The sequence below is a fragment of the Schistocerca cancellata genome, chromosome 4 (assembly GCF_023864275.1).
Source record: "Schistocerca cancellata isolate TAMUIC-IGC-003103 chromosome 4, iqSchCanc2.1, whole genome shotgun sequence".
Taxonomy (NCBI): Eukaryota; Metazoa; Arthropoda; class Insecta; order Orthoptera; family Acrididae; genus Schistocerca; species Schistocerca cancellata.
The window spans coordinates 235,238,240-235,255,227 of NC_064629.1; the positions used below are offsets into that span (position 1 = coordinate 235,238,240).

At 38.7% G+C, this 16,988-nt stretch overlaps 1 protein-coding gene across 1 annotated transcript in view; it reads right to left on the reverse strand.

The window, feature by feature from the left end:
* The window catches only part of LOC126184037 (histone-lysine N-methyltransferase trithorax), a 219,481-nt gene that overhangs the window by 101,927 nt on the left and 100,566 nt on the right, over window positions 1-16,988 (reverse strand). The window contains exon 8 of the mRNA XM_049926395.1: window positions 13,505-13,696. Within this exon, the coding sequence (XP_049782352.1) occupies window positions 13,505-13,696 (192 nt within the window). The remainder of the gene's footprint in view (window positions 1-13,504; window positions 13,697-16,988) is intronic.

The following is a 16,988-nucleotide window of genomic DNA, read 5'->3' on the forward strand; positions in this document are numbered from 1 at the left end:
AACCATCTACTTCAATTTTGCAACAAGATAAACTACTTCTAACAGCAACAAACATGTCACTGCCACCTGTGTTTAGTCTATCTTTTCAAAACACAGTTAGGTTCTTCACAACAATTTCAGCTGAACTTATCTCTGGCTTTAGTGCATATAACAATTTGAGCATCAGTGCTTTCTATTAGCGCTTGGAGCTTTAGTACCTTCCCAACACAACTACGACATGTCAGCCACAGACAGCACCTGGAAACTGTTTGTCAGACTAATCATGGATGCCTTAAGTGTGGCCTCCTGGGTTGTCTTTTGCCACTTGCCATGCCTCGAGGCGACCTCCCACTGAACCACGAGTGACGGGCCAACTCAGTGCAAAGAGTAACTGGGATGGCCACCAGTGCGAACTGATTGGAGGACTCAGGAGTGCTGGACGTCCACTGGATCCCCATGGTCAGCCCACAACACTGATGCCCATCCACTGCAGGTTCAGGCTGTGTATCTAAAGCCATCACAGCCTTGAGCTCAGATTGAAGTGTCACCAACTTGGCTCGCATCCACACGCAGCAATCACAGTCCCAATCCATACTAAAGGCTATGGAAAACTACACTACGCTGACAAACGGAAGAGCGATGTGCTGCAGAACTCTACAGCAGACACTGAAAAAAACGGAAGAACCCTGTCTAAGAAATTAGATTAATCCGCACAGATTAAAAAACTGGACTACCAACGCACTCAGTTGAGACTAAATAACTTGCTCCTAATTAGAAACTAGTAATATGTCACAAAATCGGTTTACTTTCCAACGCAAACGAAAATTTAAGAACTTTGTCTATTAAATATTACATTAACATGTGGAAACTGACAAAACTAAAATACCAAAGCACACAGATGAAAACATACAATTTGCTCCTTGTTAGGAAGTCGAAAAATGTCACAAAATCAGTTACTTCTCTGTTGCTACTTGTGTCTTGGATGGTTGCTGCTGCCTGCAATGCCATTTAGTAGCCACAGATGGCCTTTACGACCCCCGACTCGTATGTGATTATTGAGCCTTGTTGTATGCCTGATGTCCCACGTCCATTTGTAAATGTTTCTTTGAATCACCCTGTATAATGAAAGTGCTTATATCATGTTGTTCTTTCAAAGGTTGTGATGAATACTGTCATGCTTTGCTTTGCGATTTAGATATTTGTTAGAAGTAGGTGACCACTTACAGACTGGGATTTGAAGAGAATTTACTTTACAGTTTAAATATAACCATTTTTGAATCAAGATGTATGTAACATTGATAAGTTTCTTAAATTATCATCATCATAATCATCATACACAGATTTTTCAGACACTATGCTTTCTGGTTTGGCATCTGGCATTATAAGTCAGCTAAGCATTATTTGTCAATTTTGAGTGCAGCAACCATAATATAATAAAGACGGAACAAAATCTCTTACAATTAAAGAATTCTAAATTCTATTATATTTTAAGCTGTGACAATCTCTAACAGACGTCCCCTTCAAGTGATAAGACACAACATATTCTTCATGTCACACACAAAAATTATTTAGGTGACAGGTCAGGGAAAAATCTGTTTTATTTTATAGCCAACTTGTGTGTTATTTTTGTCATTTTTGCTGATTTTACCCAATGTGTATTTCTCAAGCCTGTTCCTTGTTTTTGTCTCATTTCATTGTTTTTCAGTACTATGTTGAAAAATGAAAATATACCCCTCAATTACATTATTTTAAACATTAAATTTATTCACATTTTTGGTCTGAAAAATATATATTTACATTGAACATATTGATTTGCTCAAAGGAAAAATGACTCTTTTTAACTACATAACAAGTAAAGTTTTTCCTACGAAACAAGTGTCATCAGTTCCAAGTTCTCTTCTGAGAGATATGCCTCTAATTTGTCACTACTTCAATATATTGGGAAAATAACCACTCCGTGTCTATGTTGGAACATGGAAGCCGAACTGCCTTCAACCCAACAGCAGCTAACTGTGGGTTGTTGAGTGTAGTTGACTGCAGATACTTCATGACGTCCATATTTCCCGCTAAAACCTGCTGTTCAATTATATTCTGACGGGATCTGTATCCCTTCAGAATATCTATATTGTTAAGAGCTGTTGCACCACGTATACCTGGCAGACACTTGGCCATGTCAGCACTGACAGAAATTGTGATTACTGCCCTATGAATGAAACACAACCATAAGGCTGAGAATACAAATTTGCACGCAATCTGTAGCCATGAGCACAGACAGCTTTGTTTGCAGGAATAATCCGGTGCTTTTAAGTATTTCTCCCATCTCCACCTCAAGTATATGTTTCTTTACATTATTCATAATCTTGTTGGTTTCTTCACCAAAACCGTCATCTGCCACAATAACAGATTTTTTCAGCTGTTTTAATTTTGAACTTAATTCATGGACAATACGATACTTTGAAGACTAAATCTGCACTTATTTTCATAAAACCATTTGCATATTCCTAAATAAACGAGGTCTCCACAAGAATTGAATTTATGTCATCACCGAAATGTGGATTAAGATAATCAATAGAACTTCTGCATATCATCAGTGTGGAAGTAATCTGTCATTTAAGTGACTGTGGAAAGCCAAGAGTTCCAAAACATTAACACTTGTTTGAAACCTGCAGATATAAATGCTTTCTCTTCTTAGTATTCAGGAAAGCACCCTTTCATTTAGTTACTGCAGTGTTCCACTTGAGAAGCTCCTATGAAGAAACATTTACAATCATATGCAGCTTGTGTGTCCAATACTGAACACAGCTCAAATGGTCACCTATCATTGTTTTAAAAAGAATTGACACATTTGTTTGTGTACCTTGCACTGTCACTAGTAACAGATTTACATTGTCATACTAAATGTTATAGTTCTGCAAAACACAGAATATTGCATGAACACACTGTGTTGAGTTTTTGTTGAGAATCTGTACACTAGCAACAAAAAGTTTTTGTTCATTCTATGCCTCATCTGTCTTCACTAACTGCAAAAACACAACAACCTCTTGTCAGTGGTCTCATCAGCTACCACGACAGCACTGGCAGCTAGCTGCTACATCATTTCATCTTTTGTTGCTTTTGTACTTAAGGCACAACAGTTGTCCTCATTGTCTTGACACATGGGACCAGCACCTTAAACAAAATTATCCTACTGTTACCATTCAGTTTAAAAATAATTTAATCTGAATCTGTACTAACAAAATTTATTAATTCATTAAACATACAGTGGCAAGCTGAAAACAACAATCTGAATTATCATGCTGTTTACTATCAGTAATTCTAGCTTATCTTCAATGAATTCGTTTGCATACTGCAGAAAATCTTCATTTTCTAGTTTGTGTAGCAGAACGTTGGCTTATAAAAACATTCCGATACCCCTTTGAGCCACATATTCACAGTTGTTTTTCTCCTTCTCAGCCACTTCAAAGCTTGTCCCTTCATTTTCAGACTGGAATTGTTTGATTTATTTCCCTTGGGTGTTTCACTTGGCATGTGTGTTAATTCAGTATCTTTTCTTTCCCACAATATCCCACTGCTGATGTATTTACAGAACACTGTAAATTTATTGGGAGCATACAAAGCATCACCTTCAAACGGCTATGGTCTGTTGTTGCAGTAACTGCGATCATGTTGTTTTTACAATTGCGAATCCTACTTCAGTGAACAATCTCAAAGTAAACAGTGAGAAATCTCAAGAAAATGTGGACACTGGACAAGGCTTGATTCTTTGGAGAAAGATCTGAAACAATCATTCTGAACAGCCGAAGATTTCGCATCAAGATGAATTTTGACTCAATAAGAGTTGCTCCAGTGAGGACATACATTGGGTGTTAGACCGAAATTTGTAGATCTGGTTGTGGTGACAGATCGATCTGTAGCATAACCCAATCTAAGATAGGTCTAAATGAGAATCTGGTGGTGAGTCGGCTAGGACAACAAATGTGAATGCCAAATACATGTTGTGGCAACAGATTGAACTGTATTATTTAAGCGAGCGAGGGATGTCATGTGACCTCACACGTGGTTGCAGTGTCGTCATTTCAGTCACTTGTATAAACACAATTGTATATAACATAGAAACTTTTCGAACTACTTTTCATGGCAATGTCTACAAAATTCAGTCACTATTAAATAACATTTCTGTCAGTTAATATCAGGTGCAGCTTGTGGTTTGTCACCACAACCATGACTTCAAACGGGGAGGGGGGGGGGGGGTGCAATGTCACACACTAGCCGAACACTTACATACTGTACCTTCTTTCTATCCACTACTAAGTAATCTAACTCCAACATAAAATCTTTAGAAAGCTAATTTAGCCCTTAACGTTACATTTCCTGACAGTTTACCACAACAAATCATACTAAAAATGTGCTTTGGAGGGATCTTCAACGCGGTGTGTGTAAGCTTCGCTACACGCTTAATGGTTTTGGTATTTTCATTCCTAAACTTCACATGTTTAATGTTTTGTGTGCTCAAATGGCAGTGTTTATGAGTTCATGTGATGAAACAGTGATGTTTCCATGATGTCATGGATCTTGTGCTGTGACTGGCTGACATTAAGGACCTGAGCAACTGCCATGGTAATTTACACACTGTATTTATACTTGTGTATTACAAATATATGCATTTTAAGTGATAAAGTGCACACAATCACTCAGCTGTATTGTATAGAAGAGTACAACCCCCCCCCCCCTTTTGATTGATGCTTGCATCCAGTCTGGGCGCACCAAGTTTATTCACTTCCATCCTAATCGCATGTTCCAAAATTTTATCTGATAAATGGCACACTGAATTCAGACTGTGTTGTATTCTAACTCTTAGCACACTGCTGTTATTTGCAAGAACATAACACTCATTAAATTCATGCATAATAGACTAACAAAAAGAAACTTGCTAATAGCACACATTACTACAGTCAGCAAGCAAGTAACACAGCACATTTCGTGCACAGGGTATATTTTGTGTGTCTTTTCCTCTAATCATTCATGGAACTCTCGCTAGGTGGTGATACTTACGGTACCACACTCTAGCGCACCCTGGTGATACACCAGCAAACTTATTCCATACTGCATTGAGCAGTCAATGGCAGAAACAAAAGACTATCTGAAACACTATCAGAACAATAATACTAAATGTTCATTAATGATGCACCAAAACGTAAAAAAGATATACAGAGACAGGGATTCAATACCAAAGTTTCAGAAACTCTGTTCATTCCCTTTTGATGTAAGCAGTGAAACATGGATATTGTTTGCAGGTTGGTAGGACATCCTTAGCCTGAAACACCAGAGCCCGAGGAAGCCATGCTCCCAAACCTCTGCTACATAGAGCTCTGTGGCATTTCAAGGCGCAGCCTTGTGACTAGCTACTACCTGTTTGGAAAAAATCACTTGATATCACATATCAACAGTTCCAAAAATGCTGACTGGCATTATTTAAATTTGTATGGGAAATACATTAAATGCTTTCTGATAATTTAAATTCTGTAATATATTACTGAAAATTTTAATTTAATATACAGTTTCGGGCAGCTCTACCTCAGAGCTCTTAATTACGAACCTCGCCTGCTTAGTCTGTACAGAGTACAAGCTGAGTTCACGATGTGACAAACATGGAGTTTTTTGTGCCTTTATCCAGGTAAACAAAATGTACGATAAATATATTTGTTTTCAGTCTGTGACTGTACCTTTAGAATTTTTAAATGTAGGGGAAGGACCATGAATACTACATATTCTGTGGTTAGCAAGCAAAACAAGCAAGTACTAATGCACAGGCATCACACAGAAGTAAACAGTAATGAAAATACACACATCAAAAAGAGTTTTGCATCACCCCAGTTCCCAGAACTCCTGAAGAGAGACATTCACTGTGGATATTGTATCAGAGACACAGTCCCTTTGACTGTTCAGAGATGTCACTAAACCTGCCCTCAACCATGCATGAGCAGTGCGTATTAGACGGAGGGGGGTCTGACAGCCAATCAGTTCCAGTCACTCCAGCAGGAAGGAGGTACACGGCTTGTGTCGTCTGAAGTTCAACTATGTCTAGACGGTCAATATCGCGGTTTGGTAGTGTCCGCATTGTTACTTTGTGCCAGGAAGGGCTCTCAACAAGGAAAGTGTCCAGGCATCTAGGAGTGAACCGAAGCGACGTTGTTTGGACATGGAGGAGATACACAGAGAGAGAGAGAGAGAGAGAGAGAGAGAGAGAGAGAGAGAGGAACTGTCGATGACATGCCTCGCTCAGGTCATCCAAGGGCTACTACTGCAGTGGATGACCACCTACGGATTATGTCTTGGAGGAATAATGCTTTTCGTGCAGCCACAGGACGTCGTGTTATGACTCAAACTGTGCGCAACAGGCAGCGTGATGCGCAACTTCCCTCCTGACGTCCATGGCAAGGTACGTCTTTGCAACCACGACACCATGCAGCATGGTACAGATGAGCGCAACAACATGCCGATTTGACAACTCAGGATTGGCATCAAGTTCTCTTCACCAACGAGTGTCGCATATGCCTTCAACCAGACAATTGTCAGAGTTGTGTTTGGAGGCAACCCGATCAGGCTGAGTGCCTTAGACACATTGTCCAGTGAGTGCAGCAAGGTGGAGGTTCCCTGCTGTTTTGGGGTGGCATTATGCGGGACCGATGTACGTCGCTGGTGGTCATGAAAGGCGCCGTAACGGCTGTACAATACGTGAATGCCATCCTCTGATTGATAGTGCAACCATATCAGCAGCATATGGGTAAGGGATTCGTCTTCATGGACGACAATTCACGTCCCCGTTGTGCACATCTTGTAAATGACTTGCTTCAGGATAATGACATCAGTCGACTAGAGTAGCCAGCATGTTCTCCAGACATGAACCCTATTTAACATGCCTGGGATAGATTGAAAAGGACTGCTTATGGACAACGTGACCCTTCTACCACTCGGAAGGATCTATGCCGAATCGCAGTTGAAGAGTGGGAAAATCTGGACCAACAGTGCCTTGATGAACTTTTGGATAGTAAGCCACAAAGAATACAAGCCTACATGAATGCAAGAGAAGGTGCTACTGGGTTTTAGAGGTACCAGTGTGTACAGCAATCTGGACCAACTAGGTATTATGAGGTACCAGTATGTACAGCAATCTGGACCACCACCTCTGAAGGTCTTGCTGTATGGTGGTACAACATGCAATGTGTGGTTTTCACGAGCAATAAAAAGGCCGGAAATGATGTTTACATTCTATTCCAGATTTCTGTACAGGTTCCGGAACTCTCGGAACCGAGGTGATGCAAAACTTTTATTGATGTGTGTATATCAAGTAATCAGAATTTTTATCGCCTTTCATACTGATGTGTTCAATAATAATAATAAGCTGAAACATTACATCAGTGAAAATGAAACAAGCAATGAACAAGCACAAAAGATTGGTAATTTTAAGGTTACTTGCGACAACCTTAAAGTCAAGATTCAATTTCAATGTTAAATTACCTTCAGTCATCAATATTAATTAATTGTTGCCATTTATGATAGTCTTTTGTACAGGAATGGTAGATAGCCAAACTGCATGACAATTTGTTAAAACAGCCAATTCATGATGTCACTAAAAAACTGCAAATTTCACATTATTTTTTGCACTATCGTTAACAAAAAGTTTCTTGTCGATATTCTTAAGATACGAGGAGGAATGTGTGTTTCTCTGTAATGAATGAGCACAGATTCTCACAAATGTGACATTTGTTTCAAACTGATAACACCTTCAAATAAAACTCAATTGAATTTAGGATTAGTCCCTTTGGTCTTTAACCCTGGGGACCACCTCCTATATGTTACTAAGGTTTTCCTTCTGTTTGCCATCAGGCGTTCCTTAGTGCATTAGATAGTTTGAAAGAATTAGGAAGATACAATTACAAGAATCAGGAGGCGGACCGTGGTGCCTGTAACTGACAGGAACCAGAAGTGTAATGAAGAAAGGACAAAGAAAAGTTCTATAACTAAGGACCAAAAACTTAACAGTGATTTAGGAGAAATGTTGTCTGCTCCCTACAGTACCAGGTAAGTTTCCTATACTGAACATGATGCAACTGCTAAATAAAGCCACAAAGTATTCCCTGCAGCTCCATTACATATAAAAGCCACATGGTCACCTGTCAACAAAATTGTAGACTGTATTTCATATTCTACAGTAATTACGCACAATACATGGAATGCTTTCAAATAACTGCAAATCTATGAGAACGTTTATAACTACATCTATAATCCTGAAGCCACTTTATGGTATGTGGTGGAGAGTACTTGTGGTACAACATTCATGGTACAAATCCATCTGAGCTCTGATCTCGTGTATCTCATTCTGAATTTGAGGAACAAATACAGTACAGTACACTGCAAGGTGATAAAGGCAGTTAACAGGAGTTTTCAATGCCATCAGATAAAATCATTGGCCCACAGACAGTAATATTAGGGGTATTTTCTGTGGTGATTTCCAGCAGACATTTGACAGTAGTGCTACAGGCAGTGTGAGCTGACGAGTTTAAGGCAATACAAAAAGCTAGTTACCCAGTACAACAGGATAAAGTCAGAAGGCTTTAGAGCTCTCCAGTCCAGCACTCAAAGTAGGACATGTGTGATAATGGAATTAATGAACTATACATGCCATAGTTAAAGGAGAGTTCTGCAAAAACCTTGCACTGTCTACTAGAGCCCTGTAATACTATCTGCCTGCAGTGTGTGAGAGAGAGGGTGAATACACTTTGTGGATGTCTGCGGAAGTTGCCGACAATGTCTGATGCTGCCTCACCTAATAACATAAATGACTGAGCGATTGCCCACGGTCACGTGGATGTCACACTTTTACATTCACTTCTACATAGGCTACCAATATTCAGTGTGCACATGCACAAAGGACATCGATTATGACCCGAGTTGGGCCACATTTATTCAAATGTTGAATGACAAATAAAAATATTTGTTTAAAATGTTATTCATTAACATGAATAACGACATTTACTCAGGATCTGTGAATAAAAAATGTTCCAGATAATAGATAAATCTGAAATCCAATGACATTTATTGTTCGAATTCTTTGTCATTTCATAACAAATGTACTTCTAGTTGCTTCTAAATTAGTTTTCAAAACAACTCTTCTTTTCAAACATCTCATCATGAAGTTTATCTAATTTGGGAAGATCTGTCATTGTGATACAATAAAGGACTTCCACACAAGTCAAAAGGATATCAGAGCATTGTATCTCCTGAAACCATCTTTATTTCAGGATAATTATACAAGACTCAGTTTCACATGGTCTTCAACAACCACTGAGGGATTATCAATTCCACTGTAGTTTTTTTGCACATAATTCGTTATGGTTCCACATTAGCTTCACCTTCCAAATCATGTTCCCAATAAGATTTTCTTTTTATGATACATCATCATGACCCAATATCTTTGACTATTATATGTCTGTAGTTTGCCGTAAGCCTCCCTCAGTTCACGTCCGGCCACCCAGATTTAGGTTTTCTGTGATTTCCCTAAATAGTTTCATGCCGGGACAGTTCCCTTGACAAAGCATGGACAAGTTCCTTTCCCAGCCTTCTCTAATCCGAGTTTGTGCTCCATCTCCAACAACCTTGTTATCGACAGTTCGTTGAATACTAACCACCTACCTTAATTGATATTTTAAAAATGAAACCTGGACCTAATTGCCAATTCTGTCATTTTCATTTTAAGCAATATGAAATACTAAGTATTTTGGTTCGGTTTTGGCACTGACCACTCTAAGGGCTGATAGTATAAAGCATTTAACCTTTGGTTAAGACAGAAAATGACCTCAGATCAAAGTTAACCTGGAAACCTGCATTGCATAAACATTAGTCCTCGATCATATCACAATGAAATCTGATCATATTTGACGGTTCAAAGTCAGGATCAGCACTAATTCCCAGTTTATAGTGTAGTGGCACTACAATTCATTGCTTTTTTTAGCAGATACCAACTGAAATAATAAAAAAAAGTTGTTATTAACACAAAAATGGCATGTAAATATGTGACTATGCCATTACCATGCCACCGATGCTCAAAATACTGTTTTTCGATCTGGAATGTTAGGTTAAGGACATTACCGGCTACAGTGTGTACTTAATGAGAGTTCTTGGGAGATGACTCTTAATTTATGTGATTAGTTCAAAGGCATTTTATAGACACTTAGCAGCGGACTAATTAAAGGAGAATTAAAAATATTTGCAGTAAACAGTTAAGTATGGGAATTTTGACAGCAGCCAATAATAATTCAAAATCACTTATATAAGGTCTCTTTCAGCTCAAGTAGGAGTAACTATGAAATTTGTATTAAATTTTTAACTACTGAACATATCCTTAAATTGCTATGACAATTCCATGTGTGTTGATAAATAGAACATAAGCAAGTGTTTTGAAATACACTAACCTCATAATACTGTCTCATTAATTTCGATAGCTCAGAGGTTATGCCATGGCCCGCAGTGCAGAAGATCACATGTTCAAATCCACATCAATTCTTGAAACATTTTTTTTCATTTCTTACTACTTTCTCTACTTTATGGGTCATAAAGATAATCATAACATCATTAACATGCCATTCCATACCACTGAAACCATACCTTACTCTCTGCTTCCTGAGCATTCTGGATCACTATTGGGTAAAATTCTGTGTGCAATAACCCTGATGATGATGATGATGATGATGATGATGATGATGATGAGGTCCGATACTCCGAGGAGCGTAGGGGATGATGCGGGAGACCCACACTGCTGTACTAGGCAAGGTCCTAGTGGAGGTTGTTTGCCATTGCCTTCCTCTGACTGTAATGGGGATGAATGATGATGATGATGATGACAACGACGACACAACAACACCCAGCCATCTCGCGGCAGGAAAAATCCCTGACCCTGTCGGGAATCGAACCTGGGACCCCATGTGTGGAAAGTGAGAACACTACCCCAAGGCCACGAGCTGCGGCAATAACCCTATGCGATGTGAATTGCATTGTTTCCTTTTGTTTACTTTACAAATATCTAAGCATTCTGATGTGTTCACTGAGGATGACGATGGCAAGATCCAACGAGCTCACCACACGTTTCATAAAAGGGTGAGCCCATTTTTGGAGTTAAATAACAAGTCATTTAAGTTGAGATTTTGTAAAGCAACTGGAACTAAGGCTCCAAGACTGTCTGATGAAATCATCCAAAAGAAACTAACCCCTGACTGCAATGTACAAGTTGCTGTTAATCTTAAGATTTCACACTACAGGAACCTTTCGTTTTCAGTGAATTATATCTTTATACTGGCCCAACACAATATCCAGCAACAAATATTTCTCGTATTGAGAGTAGTTTGATGACTGCTCCTTTTTCTGTTTACTTGCTCCCAGGTTTATAGCAAGACACTTTCGATAATAAATGCTGCCTATTATGATGTACGATAAATATTTGCAGTTGAAGTACAATAATCACGTGCCAGCCAATTTTAGCCTCGTTGCCAAGTATGGGTAAGATCAAATCTGAACCTGCTTCGGTGGATCCAAGTTTAGCGTTATACAACAGAGCTGAATCCTGAACGTAATTCAATTTATGATCTTATGTCAAATTTGATCTCGAGTCAGCGATTTTTATCCAATCAGCCCTAATTAGTGCCAATGAGTCACTTCATTCCAATACCAGTCATTAAACCCCAGTGCTTATTGGTACCTTCATTCCAGTGCCAGATATATTTTGTGGTGCTGACTTGGCGCATGTAACTAATTGCGATAACCCTGTTTCAGGACAATAGCATTAAAATCATAAAATTAGCGGGCTGCTCCATTAACACTACCCTATAACACACACACACACACACACACACACACACACACACACACACACACACACACACACACACACTGATGAGGAAAATTTACAGTTTAATTAAATTTGGGAGAACTGTCAAGTGACATGATGTTACCAGTCAGCTAATAGATTTGTACATTTGTTGACCACTGAAGCTCCCACTATGCAAAATGAATTTCGAAATTTATGTGCTAAATTACATCCTATTGAATACAAATTCGCTCTAACAAGTAGCAATACCAGCAGTCTAAGTTTCGGCTCCACAATGGCTGATAATATCCACATAAGTAAATGCTGACTCTATTGAGAATGCATCCACTTGCCTCCAACATATAAATCTATATCAGAACATAGTTCTTATGGTGATATTCTTGTACAAATGCTTCTCAGATTTCTTGCTTCATATGATTTGTAAATAAATTCAAGCTTTCAATGACTTGCTCTGTCATCGTAGTCATAATGTGTCTGTCATATTAATAGTGTGTTCGTTTTTGTTGGCCAAATTATGTTGCAGATATGTTAAAAAGTCAAGGAAATTCCATATGCTACCAAAGATAATGTTGATGTCTATGATGGAGGAACCTAGGTGCAACACTGATTCTGCTAGAAGGTAAATAATTCACCTTATTTCTATGTAGTCTTTAAGGATTGAGTGTCCATTTCCATAGGGTATAGCCGTTGTCCTGGTAGCAGCAGCAGCAGCACCACCACCACCACCACCAGCAATTATTATTATTGTAGCAGTAGTAGTAGTAGTAGATTCCGATCTCACTGACTTCTTTAATGGCAGAGTCCAAGTAGGTAGATGGATGCAAAAGATTTTCATTTCATCAAATGTGATCATGTCTGTTTATAGAGCTATGTTCAGCAACAGCAGATTCATCAAACTGAGGGTTATATTTCAAGATGATGAACTACAGTGGCCCAGTTCCAATCACTCACCTGCGAACATTCTGCAGAACACTTTTTTGTCAGATCAGCAATATTTATTATGAACATTACAGCTTCCTCTGAGTCAATAACCCTAACATTCTTGTTGCTTTCCCATTTATCACTTACACTGTCATAATATTCACCAGCTCCTAATCATTAATATCCCTTTCTTATAAAGGTGCAATAATATCATGACTTCTTGTTCATACGGATACGGCATGTTGTCATTGAGCTCGTGAAACACAGACTAAACCGTGTAAGCTTGTACTTTGGGCATAGTTTCATGGACGCGAAACTCATTCAGGCTACTGGTATTACAACAGAACTACTACAAAAATCACTGATCTACAGAAGAAACACATTACATGTCTACAGCACTGTGACAGCTGTACCCATCACTGTAGTGCATAAACAGAACTGTCACAACAGCTGTACTTTTCCTTGTAAGTGAATGAGTTAGGAGTTCATGACATCATCTCATTTGAGTTCTTTGAAATTCCACATACAGTAAATAATATTTTCATGTCGTAAACATTACAAAGGAAACATAATGTGCTAAGCTTTCTTTCTATTTTCTACACACAATTGAAAAACAAACTGAACCTGCAAAGTATGAATTATTTTACTAGTCAGCTACATAAATTGCATTGCAGCAGCCTCACAACTAATTTTCTTTCAGCTAGCAATACAAATATAACTTACTTGTTCTTGACCAGCACTTCCACAAAGAAAACAAACTGCTCGTACTGGGAATGGTTCAGACGCAATTAAAGCAAATCCAGTATTGCAAACCTCATCTGGGTCATAGCTCTCCCAAAAGTCTATGGTCATCTGATGGGAAGATTCCTGTGACCTATCCTTCCCCATAGCAGGAGGCAAGGTATGCAACCTAGTCTGTAAAAGTAAACAAACAGTAAAAGCACTGGAGACACTAAAATACACATGAGAATTGCTTTCTTTGCTTACTGTTATTCAGTTGTGTCTTTGTCATGCTCACTGTGCAGTTGGGAAATACTATTGGTAAGTAGTTGGTATGATAAGGCCACCACAACTACTTAATCATTATTACTTAAATTAACAGCGAAGTTGCTGAGCTGATTTGAAATTTCATGTCCAAACCATTATCAGCTTACCGCAGAATTTGAAGAATCAGAGTACTGCAAGGTTAAAAAGTTGCTAACCAAATTAGAACAAGGAGACAACATCTACTTTGCTCCATGAGATGTGTGTTCTTGCTGGAATGCAAGTAACAAACAATTTTTTAAGAACTATATTTCTTCAATGACTACCAATCAATGCATGTTCTATAACAGAAACTAGTCAAGATGTAAATCTCGAAGCAATAGTTTCTATGGCCTACAAAATTGTAGAGATTACGACACCCTGTCGGTTCATATATAGTACAGAAACTGTTTTGTCTCCAACTCAAGATGACAGACTTTCCCCCTCTGGAAAGACAGCTTTTGAAAGTAACGACCGCAATTCAGAAACTACAAACTGGGTCTTGATCAGAACGCAGATTGAAATCACCGTGGTGTGCACAGAAACATTCTGTGTGCTGGTAACACTATACAGTCAAACAGAATGCGAAGAAGTATACACCACCACGTTCATTTATTTCTCATCAGTCCGCTAATGCTCAGACAGAAAATTAGTATGCTACTCACTTGGCATTGCACAGAGTGAGGAGGCCAAGTCATCTTGCTGCCTATTACTAACTGATCGCAACAGACATCTTTGATTTTTAGTTTACTCCAGAGCAGAGATTTCTGTATTGCCAACAGTATTACATCACAAAAACATTCAGAAACAGCAATTCTATGCTACAAATGGTTTCGTAATACACATATACGGTGAAAGACTACTGAAGCTCGAAAGATTTCCATAGCCGTTCTTTCTTGCAGATATTTACCAACCAATTATTATCTGTTGCTTGATGTTAAGTCAAAAAAGTTACTTGACCGAGAAACTTTAATCGCTAGTACAGGCTCTGTAGACATACATACAGAGAGTTTAGTGTTTCTGATTGACCTACAGCATAAACATCAAAGCTTGCTAAAGACATAACCTAAAATTCCCACGAAGAAACCTAATTATGATTTTCCTGAAGTTAATGTACACACACAATGGCAACAACAGGAGCTCCAGTGTATGCACGAGTGGGACACTGATCACCAGAAAAATTAGCACAAGCAAAACTTGAATTTCAGGAGACAATCAATCTTGGCATACATCGTCCTTCCAAAAGCTGCTAGTCTGCTGCTCACCATCCCATTCCAAAGAAAAATGGAACTTGGGTCCCTGTGGAAATTACAGAGCTTTAAATGCTGTCACAGTGCTAGACCATTACCCAATTCCACATTTACAAGATTTCAACTGTCCGCTCTCCAACAGAAAGATATTCCCTTAAATTGAACTTATCTGAGCTTATCACCCCATTTCTGCTACAACAAAAGATGAGCCTAAAACAGCCGTTATCACACCATTTGGACTTTCTGCACTACTGAAAATGCCATTTGCTCTATACAATGCAGCGCTAATATTCTAACGAATTATTCATACATTCTGAATGGTCTGCCTTTTGTGTATTCCAATTTAGATGATATTCTTGTTGCTTCAACATCAGATGAAGAGCATGTAATGCATCTGCAACAACTTCTTCAATGGCTAGATAAATATCATCTTAACATCAACATAGCAAAATGTGTTTTTGGAGAGAGAGAGAGAGAGAGAGAGAGAGAGAGAGAGAGAGAGAGAGAGAGAGAGATCATGATCATTCTTAGGTTTTTGTGTGTCACATCAAGGAATTTCTGCATTGTGAGAAAAAGTGAAAGTAACCAAGAACTTCCATCACCCCAAAACAGTAGCACAACTATGTTATTCTTTAGGACTGGTGAATTTCTACAGACGTATGCTACCACATACTGAAGAAATCCCAAACACCTTTGTTTAACTTGTGCAAAAACACCAAGGGGAAGGATAATCTCCTTGTTACATGAACTGGCAAGCCAGACAAATTGCTCAAGAAGTTAAAAGAAGAACTAGCTAACGCAACTCTGCTTCCTCACCCAACTGATCTTCCCTTAATTTTGATGGTCGATGCTTTGGACTATGCTATAGGTGCTACACCAATTGCACATAGGAACACCTGAACCTTTTGAATTTTTCTACAGGTCTCTCACCAATACACAACATAACTATAGTACCTATGACTGTATACTGGCAGCAGATTAGGCAGTCAAACATTTTCATTATATTTTGGAAGGTGGAAAATTCACAATATTCACAAGCCACAAGCAATTAACATTTGCTTTTTAACAGAGCCCAGAAAAAGCAACGTCCAGGCGACTGCACCATACGGAATTTCTCAGTCATTTCACAGTAGCTAGGGATATTCACAGTAGCTTCTCAGTATATATACTCTCTTATGAAATTTGTTATTAACAACCAAACCCAATTCAAAAGTAATAGCAGTGTGCATAACTACAATACTAGGAGAAAGGATGATCTTCACTATTCAAGATTAAATCTAACTTTGGCACAGAAAGGGGTGACTGACCGGTTTACATGTTGGCCAGAGGCAGTTCCATTGAAAGACATCTCTGCAGAAATTGTTGCCAGCATTCTCTTATCATCATGCATCACACATTTTGGAGTCCCAAAAATCATCACCATTGACAGAGGACAGCAGTTTCAGTGTCAACTGTTCAGTCACCTCTGAAAGACTGATAGGTATACACCACATCAAAGCCACAGCTTACCGTATTTACTCGAATCTAAGCCGCACTTTTTTTCCGGTTTTTGTAATCCAAAAAGCCGCCTGCGGCTTAGAATCGAGTGCAAAGCAAGTGGAAGTTCTGAAAAATGTTGGTAGGTGCCGCCACAACTAACTTCTGCCGTCGAATATATGTAGCGCTACACAGGCATGCTTTGTAGCCACAAAGATAAATACTGGCGCCAAAACCTCTGCATCAGTTTAAAAAAAAAAAAAAAATGGAAGATGAGCTTTTTTTTTCTCCGCCCCGAGTTTAGACCACTGCATTTTCATACATTATCCAATGAAGTAAATACAAATTCCGTATTGTTCATCTCCGAATGTAGTAGAATTTCAATGTACTACGAAAATCCGACTGGCAAGACTGGGATGTTTTTCAATATGGCCAACTCTACGTTCTGAATTTTTTCC